Source organism: Halichoeres trimaculatus, unplaced genomic scaffold (genome assembly GCF_033239565.1).
Source record: "Halichoeres trimaculatus isolate MK-OKI-2021-1 unplaced genomic scaffold, fHalTri1.1 fHalTri1_scaffold_4, whole genome shotgun sequence".
In the NCBI taxonomy this organism is placed as follows: domain Eukaryota; kingdom Metazoa; phylum Chordata; class Actinopteri; order Labriformes; family Labridae; genus Halichoeres; species Halichoeres trimaculatus.
This window is the reverse complement of record NW_027437182.1, coordinates 15,935,883-15,954,872: the sequence shown is the minus strand read 5'-3', so window position 1 is coordinate 15,954,872 and position 18,990 is coordinate 15,935,883. Positions and strand designations below refer to the sequence as shown.

At 38.9% G+C, this 18,990-nt stretch overlaps 1 protein-coding gene across 2 annotated transcripts in view; it reads right to left on the bottom strand.

Moving 5' to 3' along the window:
• LOC141788688 (arf-GAP with coiled-coil, ANK repeat and PH domain-containing protein 2-like) overlaps nt 1-18,494 on the bottom strand; it is a 50,933-nt gene extending 32,439 nt beyond the window's left edge. For both annotated transcript variants that reach the window (XM_074667679.1, XM_074667680.1), the window contains exons 1-2: nt 18,053-18,494; nt 2,242-2,299 (exon numbers count right to left, since the gene is read on the bottom strand). In XM_074667679.1, the coding sequence (XP_074523780.1) occupies nt 2,242-2,299; nt 18,053-18,105 (111 nt within the window). In that variant the 5' untranslated portion in view covers nt 18,106-18,494. The remainder of the gene's footprint in view (nt 1-2,241; nt 2,300-18,052) is intronic.
• Between the last annotated feature and the right edge of the window lie 496 nt (nt 18,495-18,990).

Sequence of the window (18,990 nt, the reverse complement as noted above, 5' to 3'; positions counted from 1 at the left end):
ACAACTAACAACTACACAACTAAACTTAGTCAGCCGGTGTAGTGTTGTCATTGAGACCTGGATGTGCCGTAGATCAGTCTGGTCCTGGACCACCTGAACTAGAAGTTAAGAAGTAGCAATTTAAAATGACCTGCAACCAGCAATATTGAAGCTGGTAATCTCATTTTAAAGTTTGAATTACAATCAGGTATATGTCAAGAAGGGAGACTTTATCATGATCACTTTCAAACTCCTGGAAGCCTCTTTAAGTAAGCCACACTCTTTAAACCAATTTGACATGCCCCCTGTTTATATGTTGACATATCATGTTGGTCATACTATAGAATGATTTATGCCTTGTGTTTAGTGAATAACGCAGAAGATAACCCCCCTAAAAAAAACACCCCATGCAATTGCAATAAGACTATTTTCTAAAGTTATTCAGCCCTACCCCCCAACACACACACACACACACACACACACACACACACACACACACACACACACACACACACACACACACACACACACACACACACACACACACACACACACACACACACACACACACACACACACACACACACACAACCCCAGAGCCCTGTGTTTAGCTGTGTCAGAAACATTATGTTCAACTGTGGCATTTTTCTGAGGGTTTTCTTACCACTAGAAGACTCAGTTGATTTCCAACTCAACGACTAAGACATTAGTTGCTTAGAAACATGCCTTGCACCTACACTTGTGCCAGGTGGATATACACTCAGTGTTCAGTCCTTTAGGCATATCTTTAAATCTCTAATAAAAAAGAAACTTTGATCACCATTAAGAATGCTCTCATATCAGTGTATTCAATAAAAATTCAGTCCAGTCTGACTTTTAACCTAATCTATGAATAAAATCGCAAACCTCACCTGGACCAAGTCTGCAAAGAAACCCTTTCAACTGCATGTTATTCTAGCACAGTTAAGAATGTGCTCACTTTGGCTGCATGTGATCATGTGTGACAGGTATGAGGCACCCAGACAAAGTTGGACTCTGGTCACTTGAGGCCCTTGCTTTGAAACTCCACCCATTTAACAGGAACACACTCTCTTTTGCACACAAGCACACACACACACAATTATATTCATGCAAACTAACACACCCACTCTCCTGCAGATCCTTCCTCTCTGGAGCAAGAGAGGAAGTGAAACCGAGGCTGAGTCACAGAAGCAGGGTGAGGATGAGGGTGGGACTCTAAAAAAGACTTAAGTCCAGGAACATTGGACTGGGATCTTCCAAGCTGCAGGTCTTACACACAGCTTGTCAGCAAACTCTTTCACTGGCTTATTTGATTGGTTAAGTTGAGCTGAGTGACTAAGATGAACTCTGATGCAGCAGATGAGTCAGTGGTAAAAACTGAGAATTAACTGGCAATGAAAACATTACTTTACAGTAAAGTGTAGTCCTATAACTTGTTAGCTTTCTGTGAATAACGGTTTCTGAACTGTTTGATTCTTTGTGCGCCATTCTGCGTTTGTTTTCTTTGCTGCTGTCAACAAAAGTTTCTTAGTTGTTAAATAAATGAAGGAAATTTTTATCTTGGCTGTGCTTGACAGGTAAATGGATAGAAAATCAAGTTAATAACCCTCTTGGATCCTCTTTCATATATAGAAAAAAAAGAATGTAAATAAAGCTGGTATTGATGTAAATCACATGGATTATTGTCTTGACAGTGCATACAACCTAAATCTCTGTGTATTATCATCAGCTTTGAAAAAATGATTCATTCATTGCTGGTAATTTTGTTTCCACTTCTTCATCTAAGACAAAACTGATCCCAATGAAACTGTTATTTCTAATAATGATCCACAAAGTGTGACAGAATATAAAGGTGGTTAACTGCACAGCAAAGAAAGTGAATCAGTCCAACACAAATAAACCACAAACAAACCTGCAGTGTTTCTGAACTTCCCAATTCTCTGGTAATGAACAGAGAAGTGGTGCAATTTAACTTCAGTGTAAAAGATAAGTTTCTTCATGTTCCTCTGAAACACACCTACATTTTTTAATCAAAGTGTAAGCCAGGTGCATGTAGTCTATTCTAGTCCCACTCAAAGGCACTCTGCCAGAGGGTATACTGAGGATATAAAAGGACTATACAGGGGACAAGGCCAGGGACAAAACTGCAACTTTCCACTTACAGGATGGGCGCAGAGGCTGCTGGTTCACACAGGAGAACAAATGAACAATTAAGCAATGTTTTTCATGGGTGGTACTCACTTTGTCAAGCTTGGATTCCAACTCACACACATCCCCCTCTACTTCCTCTATGGTGGCTCTGTGGGGAGAGAGAAAAAAAGGATTTGAAATGAACTGGAACTATTACTACTATCAACTTCACGGCCATGAAAGAAGACAAAGGCTGACCTGTGGGAGAGTCCATGTGTGAAGATTCAACGCGAGTATTTAATGTTTTTCTTGACTCTTTTCTTTTATACCTCACACATTAGAGGGAAGCATTTAACAGCACACCCATAAAACACACAGAGCTGCAGCACAGCTATTACTGACATCACATTTAATGATCAACTCTCTCTGAAGTTACAGGTAATGATTATGAGACAAATAACTGTGCACCTGTTGCACCTTTCACCAACACCTTTTACAATACAGAGGACACTTCAAACTACATCTTACAACAAGTCTTTTCACTATCATAACCATTTTTTTTTAATATGATGCATGCTACGATTTGTTCCAGCTTGGACAAGCATGTGTAGAAACACAGACCACGAGAGGCAGCCAAACTGAGAGCTGCCATTTCGGTTAATGCCGCAGGGCTGGAGTCAGGTTCTGGCTTTCTGCCCCTCAAAAATGTGACAGAGCACAGCCTGCATCTCCACAGGAGCAGCAGGAATCAAGCATGTTAGAGACACCATAGAAGAAGAAGCTCACACATCTCAATTCAGCACCAGCTTTAGGAATTGATTTCTAACTATGTTTGAAAGTAATTGTTAGGTGCAGTGTGTAGACTTTAGCAGCACTTGGAAGAAGAGACTTAAACACCACTGTCACCTTTCTAAGAGAAACTCTCAGGATGTGGTGGAGCACTTTGATTTTGACATTGTCAGTACAAAGCAGCAGGATCAGATGTTCACCCTGGAGAGCAGTGTGGAGACCCTCCAGCTGTTTGTTCTTCTCGTATGCTGTCATACAGACGGCTGCCAACTTCTGGTCAGATTAAGGAACAAACAGGAGGGTCGATGAGCTAAAAGTGGTGGGATCCAGAATTTACATTTTTTTTTGTTTTTTTTTTAGTTTGTGCACGCAAATGTGTTAAACGTTGTTTTCTGGATAAAGGGAATTAAAAAACAAAAAAACATCAACAAAAAAGTGACTGACCAGAAGTCCTGGGAATTAATTTTTCATTTTACTCAGAATACACTCTTAAAGATGCTATGAGGAGGCTCTGTTTGGATTGCACTCCCTCGCCACCTTCTGGCCTGGTGTCTCCGCACGCTGTCGTAAATTACTTTTAGTGAGGCGTGTGTTTGTTTTAGAACTAAATGGAGATCAGATTGAAACAAATTTTCTTTGTTCAAGACAACTTTTTACTAGATACAACACGCTGAGGTAAGGTATTTTCCAACTAAGTTACGTATCGCTACAGTTTGAAACATGACATCAAGCAAATGTAAACCTGGCTGCACGTTAGCAACATCAGCAGACCGTTGCTCCATCATATCTGTAAGCTAACAGGACAACAATAACACACTGTCAGTTTGTAAGTAGTTAATTAGCTGTTTATATTTAGCACAGCTGGCAGTCCAGTGCTCTAAGACAAGTCTCTTATGTGTAATGTTAGTTAATTCTGGTTGGCTATGTCTTGCCAGTCATCCACCAAGCAGAGCTAACGTAACCTCACTCTTCATTTTATTGATAGACTCTCAAGTTTGAACAGACCACTGCAGAATAACTGATACATGTGGGTTGGAATGAACATTATCACAAACAGTTTAGCCCCCGTGTTATAGAGTAATAAATTCTGAGCTAAAGGCTAATTAGCCTTTAGCCTGTTTAGCTTTCTTCTGCTCTGTTCTTCTGTCCTTTTTTTTGTCTGACAGTTAGGCTCCTGTGTCCACCATCACTACAAAATTAGTCACAGAAATCGTTTTTAGCAGAGAAAACACAGATCTCTGTGTTTTATCTTTTTTCTCTACTCAACATCATCATCTGGCATGGTGTTGTCACAGAGAGCTACACGTGCCATAAATTAATTAGGCCCTGGTCAGCCTGACCTGGAAGTTAAGAAGTAGCAATTTAAAATAACTTGTAACCAGCAATATTGGCGCTGATAATCTCATTTTACAGTGTGGATTACGATCAGGCGTACATCTAAAAGGGAGCTTTTATCAAGATCACTTTCAAACTCCTCACAGCCCCTTTAATTGCATAAAAAAAATCTAGATATCACTGTTCCATGTAATGTAAATTAAGTATATATAACAAGAAAAAGAAAAAATCAAGACTGATCAACATCATTCATTGCATTTGATGGACATGCACAGCTTTTTACCCCTGTGCTTCATCAGCTTCACAGACTCCTATCAAAGAAAATTTAAGTGATCCAACTCGTTCATTTTTGCCATAGTTGAAATAAATCTGTAATGCTAAGTTGTTGGTTAAGCTGCCAGGATGAGGAAATAACCTGCTCTACGCAGACGAGCATAAATTCCATTACTCAGCAAGTTGAATTGTGGGAATGCTAAAAAACCAAAATGTTGTACCAGCAAAAATTGACAGTCCAAATATGTTTAGTAGAGGTCCTTAAAGTGTCCACGCAGCATGAAGCATGCTCTGTTTACAAAAAGTAATTTGACTCTTTCTATGAATGAAACAAAATCAGTTTAATAACTGAGTCTTTGATGTGTGTTTTATTCCAGAGATAGTTCAAAACAAAAGGCCCGAAACGAGGGAACAATGTGACATAGTGTCCTCTTGCAGTCTTCATTTTTATGAGGTTTGGTTCACAAAGCAAACACAGTGGAATGAAGCAAGGTCTTAGGTAGAGGAGAGGTCATTTCAGGGTCAAAAGCAATAAAGAGTCAGCTTTTCTCCCACTGACATTAATCCTGGTAAATTCTTAAGAGTGTGTTACAAGCCCTGTTTGCCTTTGTCAGTTGGTTAAAGGTAAGGCGCCCATTTCTTTGATGAATCATACAAAATCATAAATGTTTTCAGTATCTGATTTCTAAGAGGATTTGGCCTGTTCTTATAATTTTCTATATTTAAACATCAGGCTTTGTGCTGGTATTAATGCAGTGAGCAAAACAGGAGACACGCTACAGTGCTCAGCTTACAAACATTACCAGGAAGCAAAAGGATGACCAAAGCTTTTACAGCGCTGCATGTCCCAGATTAGTCCTTCCTCAAAGATTTGGCTGCAGTCTCAAGAAAAAAAAATAGACATGGATGTAGTTCCTAAAATGATAACATTATATTGAACCTGGAAAAAATGAACCAAATCTGAATGAATCTTAATATGTATAAACAGAGCAGTAATATTTGTCAGACAGCACTTGTCACTTTGTCCCTGATAGAAAGATTTGATCTTATCTGCTCAGGTGTAGCTGCCAGATGTGTGTAACTGTGTGCACCCACGACAGGGTGTGGAAAGATCAAGCAAACTGGAAAAAAAATGTGATCTAGAATATAAGCAACTAAAGCTTTTATTAATCCTGTATTAGTGGGTCATTTTCCAGCTTTCTATGAAACCATGAGAACTCCACCATTTCTCTCCAATCTGGTAACTTGAGCCTGCAGGGTGAACTTGTGAAAGTGCTGACAAGGGATAAGAAGAAGGAGGGGCGCTGGCGTAATGAAAATCTGGGCCATTGCCTCACAGCTCTGACCTTGGAGCATGTCCACCAGTCTGGATAATGAGCAGAGAAAGAAGCATGAGAGAATGAGACACACAACACACACCCATAAAAAGGCACTAAACATGTGGAGATACAGACTTCTACATGGCACTCATGCAAGAAAAAACTGGTGTAAGTTGGATATGTATCCATTTTACACAGCTAAGCACATTAAAAAGGATATCTCGTCACTAACACTAACTTACAGATAAAGAACCCATAAATCTTTTAATCCTCTTAAAACGTTTTCAAAATATGATGGTGCAGAGGATAAGCACTTCTTATGTTAACAGATAAAGGAGAAGGTATCAGAAAGAGAGCTGCAACACAAACCAGAGAGTAAACAGGGAGCATTGTTTCTCCTGAATATCCAAACACTTTTTCAATACAGAGATACGATCAAGTTGCCTTGCTCAAAATTTCATTACAACACCAGTAAGCTCCCATCTCTCAGCAGCACACAGACTGATAAAAGAGCCTGGATGATGCAGGTATTCTGCTCTCTGTGCAAAACACCGGATATCTGTCTTCTGCTAACTGAAAACAACCAGCATGCGCCTCTAGAGCAGAAGAAAAAAAGAGGACTTTAATATAGTGAAGATGTAATCAGTGGAGGGCCTCATCTTACTGAAGAACAAAACATCAGACCACAGGTGAAATACGTTTAGGGCTTTTCAGATTCTCCTACAGCACTAAGCTTCAAGTTTTATCAGCAGCAGTCTGTGAATTTATGCCTTAAGTTGTTTCAGAAACTGAATGTTCAGGGGATTTGGGACATGTTTACGATGACAATTTAGGAACCTGTGGGTTGAAAAATGCACTAAAAGTAGATATTTTAGTAGTTATTCATGTACCCTGACACTTCTGAAGACTCTGGATCTCCTATTCTGCAGAAGCTAAAGCTTATTTAAAATGTATGTTTTTGCTTTATTGGTATATTTTCCGAGAAGCTGGCGTGCCACAAATGGCTTGTTCTGTCTGATCAGCTGTCCACTCGAAGGTGTTTTTTTTTAGAAGAAATGTGCATTTCTGTTGACTTTTTGTGAAATCTATAAGAGCTGGAACGATTCCTCGAATGATTCGAGGTACTCGATTACAAAAATTACTCGAGTAATTTTCTCCGCCTCGAGGAATCGTTTTATTTTAAAAAAGATCAAAGAGTGGTATTTCAAATAGAGCTGAGGCCATATTAAGAGAGTTTTCAGACCCCTCAAGCTACCTCTTATACAAAATAGCAACTAGCTACAAATCTAGCTTCTTTTCTGGAGTTTGGAGACTAATGGGTCATTCTACAAAACGGGTGCCATTTGGGTCTGCAACATTTGATGAGATGTACAAGGCACAAAAAATGTGTCAAAGTGTGTTCACAAATTTTGGAGCTACCAAAGCAAGTGCTCTTATTGACATGCTGAATCAGAAAATTCAATTTCTTAAAGAGAAAAAATTTCATTTGAAAAATAACTGCTCTTTAACTAAACAAAAATTTATTTTATCTGATTACTCGATTAATCGATGGGATTTTCAGTAGAATACTCAAATACTAAAATATTCGATAGCTGCAGCCCTAAAATCTATAAGCCCCTTCAAAAATATATCCCTGATATCTGCACAAACGGAATTTTTTCTTACCAGCATTTGAACCACATGTCACTTTAATCAAATACCTACTTCATTCAACAATTACTGATTCCTTTTGTTGTCAGCTTAAAGACACCCCCAGTAGTAGCTTTGATCTTCTTTCTGTGTCATCAAACTTTTCTTTTTGGAGTTATTTCAGCTATAAAAGCAAACACAAGGACCTTCAAGTATATGTCCTGTGACATCACTGTTTCTGGGTTTCCTCATATAGCACCATAGATGAATCACATCCACCACATTTATGGACTCGACAAACAGCTGAGGAAGAAATCTCCCGTGGTGACAAAGCCTGAGTGGACCGGCCTAACTCCAGTGAGAATGTAAATAGAACTGATAACATATTATTACCAGTTTTTTTTTTAATGTAACAATATGAATTGGGGAACTTAGACATCCTGGTTTAACTGCCGTCTGGGTGTGAGGGTGAAGCCGGGGCTAAATAAAGACAGACGTGTGGTATGAAGGAGGACAGAGCTCATGAGGAGAGGAAGAAAACGCGCCTGCCTCTTAAAACCACATCAGTGAGAAAGAGGCCGATTCAGCATTACTGAGGGAGGGTTTGAGTTCTGTTTCACTTGAAGTCGTACCGAATCACGCCAACCAATCCTCTGTCTACTAAAAACGACTTGCTTGGGTGATGTTTTTCTGGCTCTAATCTTTACATTTTAATTAAATAAAAGCAAATAAACGAGAATAATTAAGCCAAATACACAACTAGGACATATTACACTAACATTTTGGATACCTACTCAAAGACTGCAAAGATTCTCTTCTTTCATTTTCATTTGACATTTTTTTTTAAATTACAAAATAAAATTTCTCACTTAAAAAACAGAAGGGAGCTTACAGCTGACCCTTGCTTTATAAATTACCGTAATAATTAGAAAAGAGGGAAATGACTTTCAGTACCTTCAATATGATCTATAAATAATCCAGATCAGTCCAGTTCCATCTCAAATTTATGAAGCTTTAGCAGCGAAAAGGTCACCCAGGAATCCCCTTTAATCTCTGCACTGTTGTGTTGTTGTAGCAACTTGGAGTAAACATCTCCATAAAATGCTGTTATTTTAGCAGTGGGTGAATAAAATTCCTGCTCTGCCAACAACTAACCAACACAATCACACAACAACAGATGAAGCCTCGGATCCTTTCTGCGCTGCCATGTTTCCCACCTGTTATTCACAGCTCTGACTACATCTGCTGCAAGACAACTCATTCTTGTGCAGTGATTCAGTGACCACCATCCAAAACAAAGAGTGCCTCCTCTCTGGCTCTGTGTGACGGCTGGCAGCGGGCCAGGAGGCTGTGAGCACTCTGCATCCATGCAGGAGGGAGGCAGCTGAACAGGTCTGATGTCCACGCTGCCAAAACAGCCGAGTCTTATGTGGGTCCAAGGCTCAGATCCCAGCACTTCAAAGATATGGGCTGGCACCCAGAGACCACCTTCTCTCTGCAAGATTTTCACTGTTTTCTTAATCCTGCATGTTTTTTTTGATGCAGGTGTTCTGAACAATATCTGTGCCTATCACTACTCTGAACATCAAATGGTCAGTTAACTCAGCAATTAGATTATTGTATCAATGACTGAGTATTTTTCAACCAAAACACAGGACAGAATCTAGTTACTGCTCATCAGTCATGTGGATTTGTTGCATCTCCTTCTCAAGCTAAAAAATAAAGGTTTAGCTTTACCATTACTGTTTTTAGCTACAGTATCAAAGCATCCCCAAATGAATCAGTAAATGAACAATTTTGCCACACATTTCTGTCAAAATGTATTTCTTTCATATGTTAATGACATCTGTGAGGTATCAAAAATTTTACAATTTGTTCTATTTGCGGATGACACAAATTGTTTAAGTTCAGGAGAAAATTTTGAAACTTTGATAGACAGCATTGAAAAGGAAATGCTTAAACTGAAATATTGGTTTAATGTCAATAAGTTAACCCTTAATTAAAAAAAAAAAACTAAGTTCATGGTATTTTCTAAACAGAAACAGGATGGTAATGTGTCTTTGTCTATTGATGGATCTGTAGTTGAGAGAGTGTATCAGTGTAGATTTTTGGGTGTAATAATAGATGAAAACATCACATGGAAATCCCATACAAGTTATGTTAAAACTAAGGTGTCAAAAAATATATTTGTGATCAACAAAGTGAAACATATCTTGGATCAAGAGACAATGCGAGTTTTGTATTGTGTGCTTATTTTGCCTTATTTTAGTTATTGTGTTGAAATTTGGGGGAATACCTACACAACTAATATCAAGCCATCATTTATTTTATAGAAAAGAGCAGTAAGAATTATAAACAAAGTGAAGGCAAGAGAACATACTAACAAACGTTTTATTACGTCAGGATTACTTTAACTTAAAGACATTGTTGAGTTGCAGACTTTACTAGTTATGTTCAAGGTAAAATGATAGAACTTCTAAATGTACAGTGTGTGACCTGTAATTTCATGATACGGGATAAATTTTAAAAAAAAGTGTCTAAAATTTGCTTCAAACTCAATCAAAAGGTCACATTTCAATATTCAAACCCCTGATGGTGTTGTTTTTAATACAGGCATGTTTTCTAAAAGAACCACATTTAAATAGTCATGTTTTTAAAATTATCTGTTTTATGACCATCTTGCCTTAATACTGCAGCCCTGAACCAAAAATATATGAATGCATCAAGATAGATATTCTCATTTAGAAAATGAAAGTACTCTAATATTGCACACATAATGTAAGAACATGTTTTTTCTGGCCCTTCACAGAGTTGTTATCAAGTATGAGTCAACAGAAGTCAAACACTTGATGTTTTCCTTCTTGATGTAACTCCAAACTCCAGGTAGCCTAAAGCAGGTGAACCCCAAAATCACCAGAACTAATCCCATTACAACTGTCTGGCAGCTGAATTGCTCTGTATTACAACTCTGCTTTGATGTTTTCTAATTATATTTCTATCAAATCAACAAGTATGAAGTCATGTCCTCTTCCCTCTGATGCTTCTGGCATTAAAAGGCAGCTTGCCATTTTGTCCTCAGTTATATTTGTTTACCTGTCATGAGATGAGGTAAGTTTATTCCACTGGCTTGAGGTAAACAGACACTTTAATGTCTTTCTGTGGATGTGTGTGAAGAATGGGGTGAGCTTCAGTGCTCTGACGTAGATCCTGTGATTGTTAGAGAGCGCAGCAGTGGTGTTATGGAGAGGGGGGAGGCGGGTAAAACCCACCATCACACACATAATCTTTAACAAATCAACAAGATGAGGTAATTACCTTAAGATAAACACTTACTCAGGCTCAGGGGAAATTCTGCCTGTTGATGTAACAAATGAACATCACACCAATTACGTATGCGACCAACATCCCAGGGTCTGTGTCATACACAAGTGGAAGGAAGGAAACAGGGACTGGGGAAACTACAGGAGTCAAGACTTTCAGTTTGTGCATCTTACAGTACATGCCTTCAGAAGTACGATTTTTTTGCAGGTGTTCCAAATGTAAATTATACTATCTAGGGCTTTTGTACATGTGACCAAAACTGCCTCAACTAAAACTCACACTAGTGGTAGGATTATATCATGACCAAAACCAATAAGAGACAGAGCAGGTCTGCGCAGTTTACAATTCTCAGCTCTACATTACGCATGGCTCCAATGTATCCACATAAGACACGCACTTACTGGAAAAAAATGATTCTGTGCTTCCTTTGATCATTAATCAGTGTTTACACTGTGTTACTTGTTACCATGTAGGTCTATACTTTATATGCTGTCATGATGTAAGACACATCACAAACACATCACATCAACATCAACATCATTGTGAGATAGGGCCATTTTCACCATATGTGTATATAACTCCATGATAAATGGTCAGATTGCTTTACAAAGGATACAAGACAAGGTCACGATAATTTCTGACGGATGTAAAAGTACGATTCAGATCCTGGCAATATTCTGGATACTAAGATCTGTAATATAAAATATGTTCTGAGTCATCATAATTTACAACACTATCAGGTAACAAATTATTGTACAAACCTGCAGCTAACACCAAATGTAGCAGTCTGCTGAAAGGAAGTACAACATTATAGACCAAAGTCTTTGATGACCAAAGTGTTGCGATCACAACATGCTTTGTGGAGGTCTGTGCTCTCTGATTGCTTTTCTGGTATTTACTTTAAAACTGATCAGTTTGAGGAGACATATCATGCTGATCTGTGCTGTGAATCCAGTCGCGCATTTTATGCACCAGCTGATCATTAATCCTCCTCAGCTCCAACAGGAGTAACCTTTCCGATGTCTCTTTGGGACAGAAATTGCAGTTTGTCTATGTTTCCCTTCATTCTTTAAAAATCAACACAGGACCCCCACACAGTTTCAAGAAGTCCTGGAGAAAACCCTGAACAGGATCAATGAGCTTACCTGTGAGCGTCTTTAAATTACTATGACAATAACTAATGACATTTTCTTTGAGCTGCTTCTGCTTGTATGAAATAATTTGGAGCCTGGAAGTTTAAGTGTACAGTTTCAGCGGTGCTCCACCAAGCTCAGTGAAATATGACTGTGTCTGTTAGCACCAACAGAGCAGGAGAACATCCAGGTCTCACATTTCATTAGCTGTTAACTGCTTTAATTAATTACCATTAAAGGAAATGGACCCCTGCTTCATTAAATCATACAGGCCCAGCATGCTAACAGACCTGTCCATGGCCTCCCATAGGAAACCAGTCAGCAGACTCTGGGCTCTGTATTAAGACAACTGCCAGTGATCTGCTGCCTTTACAGCTGCTCTCTATGACTCAGGGGAAACTGAGACCGGAGCTGTTTGACCTGTGACTTCACATGTTGGCACTAAGCCGGGCTCAGAATCTGCTAAATCAATCAGGAGCAGGCGATCATGTAATCCTGTGACGTGAGATTTTGATTTAACTCATCTGAAACTACCCTTATTATTTTGGCTCTGTAAGTTTAAACATTTCAACATCTTAGCTTCACTCAGACATCAGCACACACTACACTAACAAACATCTGTGCGCTGAGATGAAGGATATGTTGAACATTAAGCCTCCTTTGGGACCTTGCTTGGCAGAAAGACACATTAAATATGTAAAACATTTACTCCTATACAGCTGTCAGAAGGGAATTTCAGTGTTCATACTTGAAGAGAAGCCAGCAAAGAGTCAAATGTCCATTCTAAAGTACAAAACGAGGCAACAATGGTTCAGTGCCAAAAACACATCATTTTTGCACTAGTGGATCTCTGCTCGAGGCTGGAAGCATGCTTTACGACCAAAGACAGCCTCTCAACTAAAATGAGGATGAGAGCCAAAAAAAAAGTGGGGTGTGCCAAATTACCACTTAAAAACAACCCTCTCCACATTTGGGGGCTCCATATTCTCTGGCACAAAGTTAAAAGCAAACACCAAAATGGAAACAGATGTTGAGCGAGTGAGAGCTGCTCCACGCTGGTGTATATTCCATGTTTTTATCCATTCTCTCTTTCTCTCCCGCTCAGCTGTCTTCTCTGGCCAAACATAACTAGTGGGGGATGGAAAATAAGAGTGAAACAATGGTGGTCCAAGAGGAAAACTGTGCTGTGAGTCTCTGAACCGTCCCAGCTCAGTGGGTTGACTGCAAGTGAGGAAACTTTAAGGGTGACTCGCCTAAAGGCCAAGGGGTGCTAAAAATATAGAGACTGGGCTGTACACTCAGCAAGACTTCTTGTTTCAGAGGGTCAAGAGAAGTGGATTCCTGTCAGATTATTGTTATTTTATGCAGACTGAAGATTCAAATGGATTCCTAGGTGGTGCAGGAATCATAATGTGGCCTTAAAACTTCAGAGTAAGAAAGCTGTTGAGAAAAATGAACTCATGAAAGGATGGAAAAGGCTTTGCTGAGACAAGCTTTTTTATGCTACAACTTGTGATGCAGCAAACAAAATGTATAAATAAAATGTGTACAAAAAATATATTACCCCAGATCTGACATTTGAGGGCTATGTAAGGAGGAAGATGTGTTGTAGCTTGGGGGGAATATGAATCAAGCCTGAGGTTGGAAAATCTGATCTTTGTGGGAGAATAAGTGTTGCTCAGAGACAGACACTGTTGAGTTTCTCTCATGTATCATCTCACAGCTGGACACATCTGATCAGTGGGGACCAGAAAACAAAGAGGAGAGGCATGAGTTTATCCATCGAGCACAGATAAAGAGTAAACTGCTCCGTTTTCTTTCAATGGTGATCCCTGAATCCTCTGATGGGTTTAAATTCAGTTCAAATGAGAAGTAGGAAACACAAGAGTTTTGTTGAAGAATTTCAGTTTAAGGTTTGGTCAACTGTTTCAAAGTGAGCTTTGTTTTTTAATTTTGACTTTGGTTGTAAAACACTAGGTTGCCACTGCTTCCCTGAGCCTCTATGATTTATTAAAAGAAAACTCTCCTTTTAATACCCCGATGAAATATCAACTGGGCAGTGTGAGCTAGTCTAATAAAAATGAGGAGCCTGTTTCCGAGAAACCTCCTAAGCCATCCAAAACTAGCTTCTTTTTTAGAGCCTGACTTACAGAAAACCACTGTCCACTGTAAAGTTTATCTGAAGCCTGTGGTGACTCGAAGAGGCAGCAGAGCACCGGCAAAAAGTGTGAATTACTGTAGGTGGCACAAAACAGACACAACTCTGCTGAAAAGCAGACTATGAAAGCATCATGGTGTTTTTAAAATAATGAAGAACATCTCTAATCCTCATTACCCCTTCTGACTTTAAATCCAACACACACTTAGTGTTCCCCTAAACAAGACTGCAAAGTTTCCCTCCTGCTTAGCTTGCTCTAGCTCAGGCTTTCTGCTTGGGAAATGACTGAAGTGATGATCTGTTTCTCAATCTAGGAGGCAATTTATTAATTGAAGATCAGCTTATGATAAATTATAAAAGATTCAAGATTCATATTGTTTGCAATATCCTTACCGATATCTTTTACATATGCATAAATGGCTTTCTCATCAATTTCACGTTCTGTTAAATAACTACGCCTAATTAAACTAACACAGGCTTCTACTCAGCAAACAGAGAGAAAGGGAAAAACCACAAAGATTGGTAATAGCTGTTTCATAGTGAGGTGCACTTTTCTGACTGCTCTGTACAGTTGTCTTACTTAAATTCTCAGCATCTCTGATGTTACGCAAAAAAAAAAAAACTTCTGTTTGCAAAGAAACACAGTGCAACACACAATATAAAGCTGCACATGCACCTTTTTAAAAGGAGCTACACACACACACACACACACAGACATTTTTACTGATCCAAGCCAAATGTACTTGAGCATATTATGTTATGTAATATGCTAAACAATGAAAGATAGCCAACTCCATTAACCATTAGAATAACTTTTTACCCTAACCATTTGGAAGCTTTGAAGCCTTTTTAAGTAGTGACATGATAACCAGAAGAAACTAAAAAAGTCTTTGTGGTCTCAAGCTGTGTAGATATATTATTAACAGATTTACCATTATTATTATTATTAATAATAATAATAATATTATTATTATTTTGTGCAACTAAGGCTGATCAATAAGATCAAATCCTTTCTATCCTGTGAACACTTCAAGTAGTCATCCATACTTTTATCTCTTTTCGACTGGACTATTGTAGTGCTCTTTACTCTGGCAACAGCAAGCGTAATACCCATTGATGATTTTAACCCACACTTTTAGAAATGACCACATAACACCAGTCCCTGATGCCCTCCACTGGTTACCTGTGAGTTTTAGAATTAGTTTTATAGGGTATATGCTGAAACCCAGAGGTTAATTTCAATACCTTTTTAAGACTTTTTTTAGTAACCTTTCAAAAAGTTTTAAGACCTCATCGCAACTTTAAGCTGTTGGTAGCAAACCATCTTTAACAGTTGCGGTTTGAATTTAAACAGAAATGAGGTAAGCTACGAAGGAATAAAGCTTGAAAGACTAAATGAAACTACTGGCAGGTTTATTGACACCCCTATTCTTGTTCCCATACAACAAGTAACAGCAATTATTCAAGGCCAACTAGCTGAAAAAACAAGAGCTTATTCCATCATTATCAAAATTTAGGAAATGTGCCTGAGACTGTGTGATTTGCTTTCCATCAGCTTCTTGTGTCCACCATCGGCCCGTCATTGATGACATGTAAGCAGGCGGCTCCGAGGCCATCTAGATGGACTTGCACGGTTCATTGTCTGAAATATTGCAATCTGACAACTTAACTGGCCGAATGCTTAACGGCACAATCGGGGACAGTTGCAAAGAGGAAAAGAAATATTCATGGGTACTTTAGGAGTCAAAGCTTGAACACCAATAAAATTTAATACCTCAAGAAACCATATTTAAGACGTTTTGATACTTTTTAAGGGCCTTAATTTTCCCACAAATTATTTATCAACTTTTAATACTTTTTAAGACCCCACGGACACCCTGTTCTAAGAGTTTACTGCTTGTTTTTTAAGCCCTCAACAGCCAGGTTCCTGCTCATATGACCTTCTTGCACCCTATGAGCCTGGCCGACTGTAGCCTGAGATCCTCCGGCAGAGCTCTACTATTGGTACCAAAATCTAGACTCGTGACAAAAGGGGACAGAGCCTTTGCTGTTTGGGCCCTTAGGCTCTGGAACTCCCTGCTGGAGGGTCTCAGGTAGGCAAACTCTGTACCATCTTTTAAATCTCTTCTTATAACCCTCTTTTATCGTATTACTTTTTATTGACCTTTTACTTCTTTATATTGTTTTATTGTTTAATTTATGTGATCTTAACTGTATTTTGTTTTATTGTGAAGCACCTTGTGACTTTGTTTTTAAAGGTGCTATACAAATATAGACCACAAAGACTTTCTGCTAATATAATTTTATCAATGTTAACAGGTCTAGAGCTGTTAGTGTTTTTGGAAAGTGTCCTAAGATAATTTTTGTTATAACCTGGTGCTACTTAAAAAATACTGATTAATCGATTGATTAACTTTTAAAATCAAAGAAGTTTCTTTTCAGTTCTTGGTTGATTACTCATACAGAAAGGGTTGTAGGTTAAACGTTTCACTTTCAAACGAATTATTTCTGTTAACCACGGCATTGGTCTGCAGTCCACTGAAGCAGCTTCCTCCCTTTGTTCTATAAAGCTGAACACACACACACACACACACACACACACACACACACACACACACACACACACACACACATAAACAAATTGCAAACTCAGACTCCACACACTCTGTTACTAGGCATAAAAATTAATGGTGAAAGTTCACATACATGGTTCCAACTTGAATTGGTAGACCCAATAAATGCCATGCGTTAAAGAAACAACCTGAATAACCCTGGTTTATCATGGGGTTCACATAACCAAGCAGAAGAACAAAGGTTAAGAAAAGCCTAGAATAAGTTACAGAGTCCACTGGGAAAGATTCCCTTTGCTCAACCCCTCTGAATGTGATTCTGCAGGAAATGCTCTGATTTGTTCTTTTCTTCTGCAAACAACTCTCAAACATCTGTTCCTTGTTTCTGAGAGAGAGGATGTCTCAACAGCAGAATGAGCAAGGTCTGTGGGAGGAAAGAGGGAAAAAGGAAGAAGGGAGGCGCTTTCGCAAATCTCTGGAAAACGCACAGTAAGTTAGGAGGAAGTTTAGAGCAACGATCCTTTTTTACACCATATTTAGGCTCCATGAATGAGAAAAAGGAAGAAGTAACAACATCCAACCCTGGCAGCTGTCAGAACACTCACTGCCTAATCAAAGCGAGGAAGATTCTGATGAAAGGAGTGTATTTGCAACAGCTATTTTAGGGAGTTCTTAGAATTACGCAAGCACCTTTGAGTAGGCAAAGAAAAAAAATAAAGGAAGATCTTAGCAATTCTGGACAAAGATGGTGGTATACAATAGCTATCATCATCTAAAAAGAAAAGGGGAACAATCAGCTTCAGCCTCTAAACTGTGAGATTTTGTCTCCACACTACTACTAGATGAATGAGATTTTCATTCCTAAAAGATTATGCAATAATTTGCAATAACTTGAAAAAAAAAAATTCGTACATGTTAGGTGTAACTTTGTTGTGCTGTCCTGTCATGATCAAACTAAAACTGTCTTAATTCTATAAGAATAAAACTCTATGGCACTGGGATAAACTGCACGGTGCTAATCAAAGCTTCACGGTCATAGTGTATGCCTGGCATCTTAAACAATAGCAAATGAAGGGTACTGGTACAGAGTGTGACTTACTGCATTTATTTATAATATATACAACCCATCTTTGCATAATTCATGTGCCGAGACCAGGCACCAGAACAGCTCTCTGCTGCTCTTATGAGCTTACCACACTGGTCAGGGAGTTTGTGTTTGGTTTCCTCCCCAGCTGGCCCCAGCTTTCTTAGTGACAAAAATAGAAAAGTGGCAGGCAGCAAACAGCTAGCTGCTTCTGCTGATTAGCTTAGGTTAGCAGGCAGCTATCTAAAAAAATCCACTAATAAACAAATGTCAATTAACCAAGACAAAAAAGCCTGACTGTCAGCACTCACCTGAACCGCGGGGAGTCCTTCAAACATTCCTCGAAATCCACTGTTATCTTCATTTTGCCGCAGTGAGTAAACCCGCAGTCTTGCGCACCCTTTGATTACTCACAGTAATCCAGACTGAGTCTTTCTAGCTGATTAGCCTGTTTGCTAACGTTACTGTACCGCTGTCCGACCAGCTGGCTCCACTCTGTCACTACTCTGCTAGCCAGCTAGCCTCAGAGGCCAGCAGCTACGGTTAGAAAGTCGCGGCAATGCGACCATAAACGTCTCTATATTGAATGTACAGTAGCCAGAAAATGCTACAAAAAGTATTTCGGACGCAGCGGTCAGTCTTGAAAACGGAAAGTGTCGTCCGGTAGCTAGGTCATAGCAGCCAGTGGGAGAGGAGCTTTTCTTCAACGCAGATACTACAGCCTAACACAGAGATCGTCTAGACGAAGAAAGATGAATCACTGACCAACGCGCATGTCCCAGTTCCTGGAACCCTGCATCTTTATAACTCCATGCGATGAATGAGTTTTGCAATGACAACAAAGAAATAAAAATTTTTTAAAAACTGAGAAAATCGAGGTTTAAATCATAAAATTCAAAATAATTCAAACAAATGTTGTGATTTTACCAAAACTTGAATATCGTAATATTACATATTAAAAAGTTGTAATGTTGTGATATTCAAGTTTTGATATACAGTATACTATTTGTGTGTTCTGTATTTAAAATACCTTAAATCATCTCTATGGGATGGCAGCATTGAGTCTCATGAGCTGGACAAATTAATGAAAACCTGATAATAACAGTTTGTTCATTCAATTTCAAAAGGTACGGATGCTTTGATATCACAGAAAACAGAAGCCGTGAGTAAGAGTGAACCCTCTGTCTTAGAACAAAATCTTTGTATCGTTTGACAGGCGCTTCCTGATCCATTGGAATTACCGTTGACG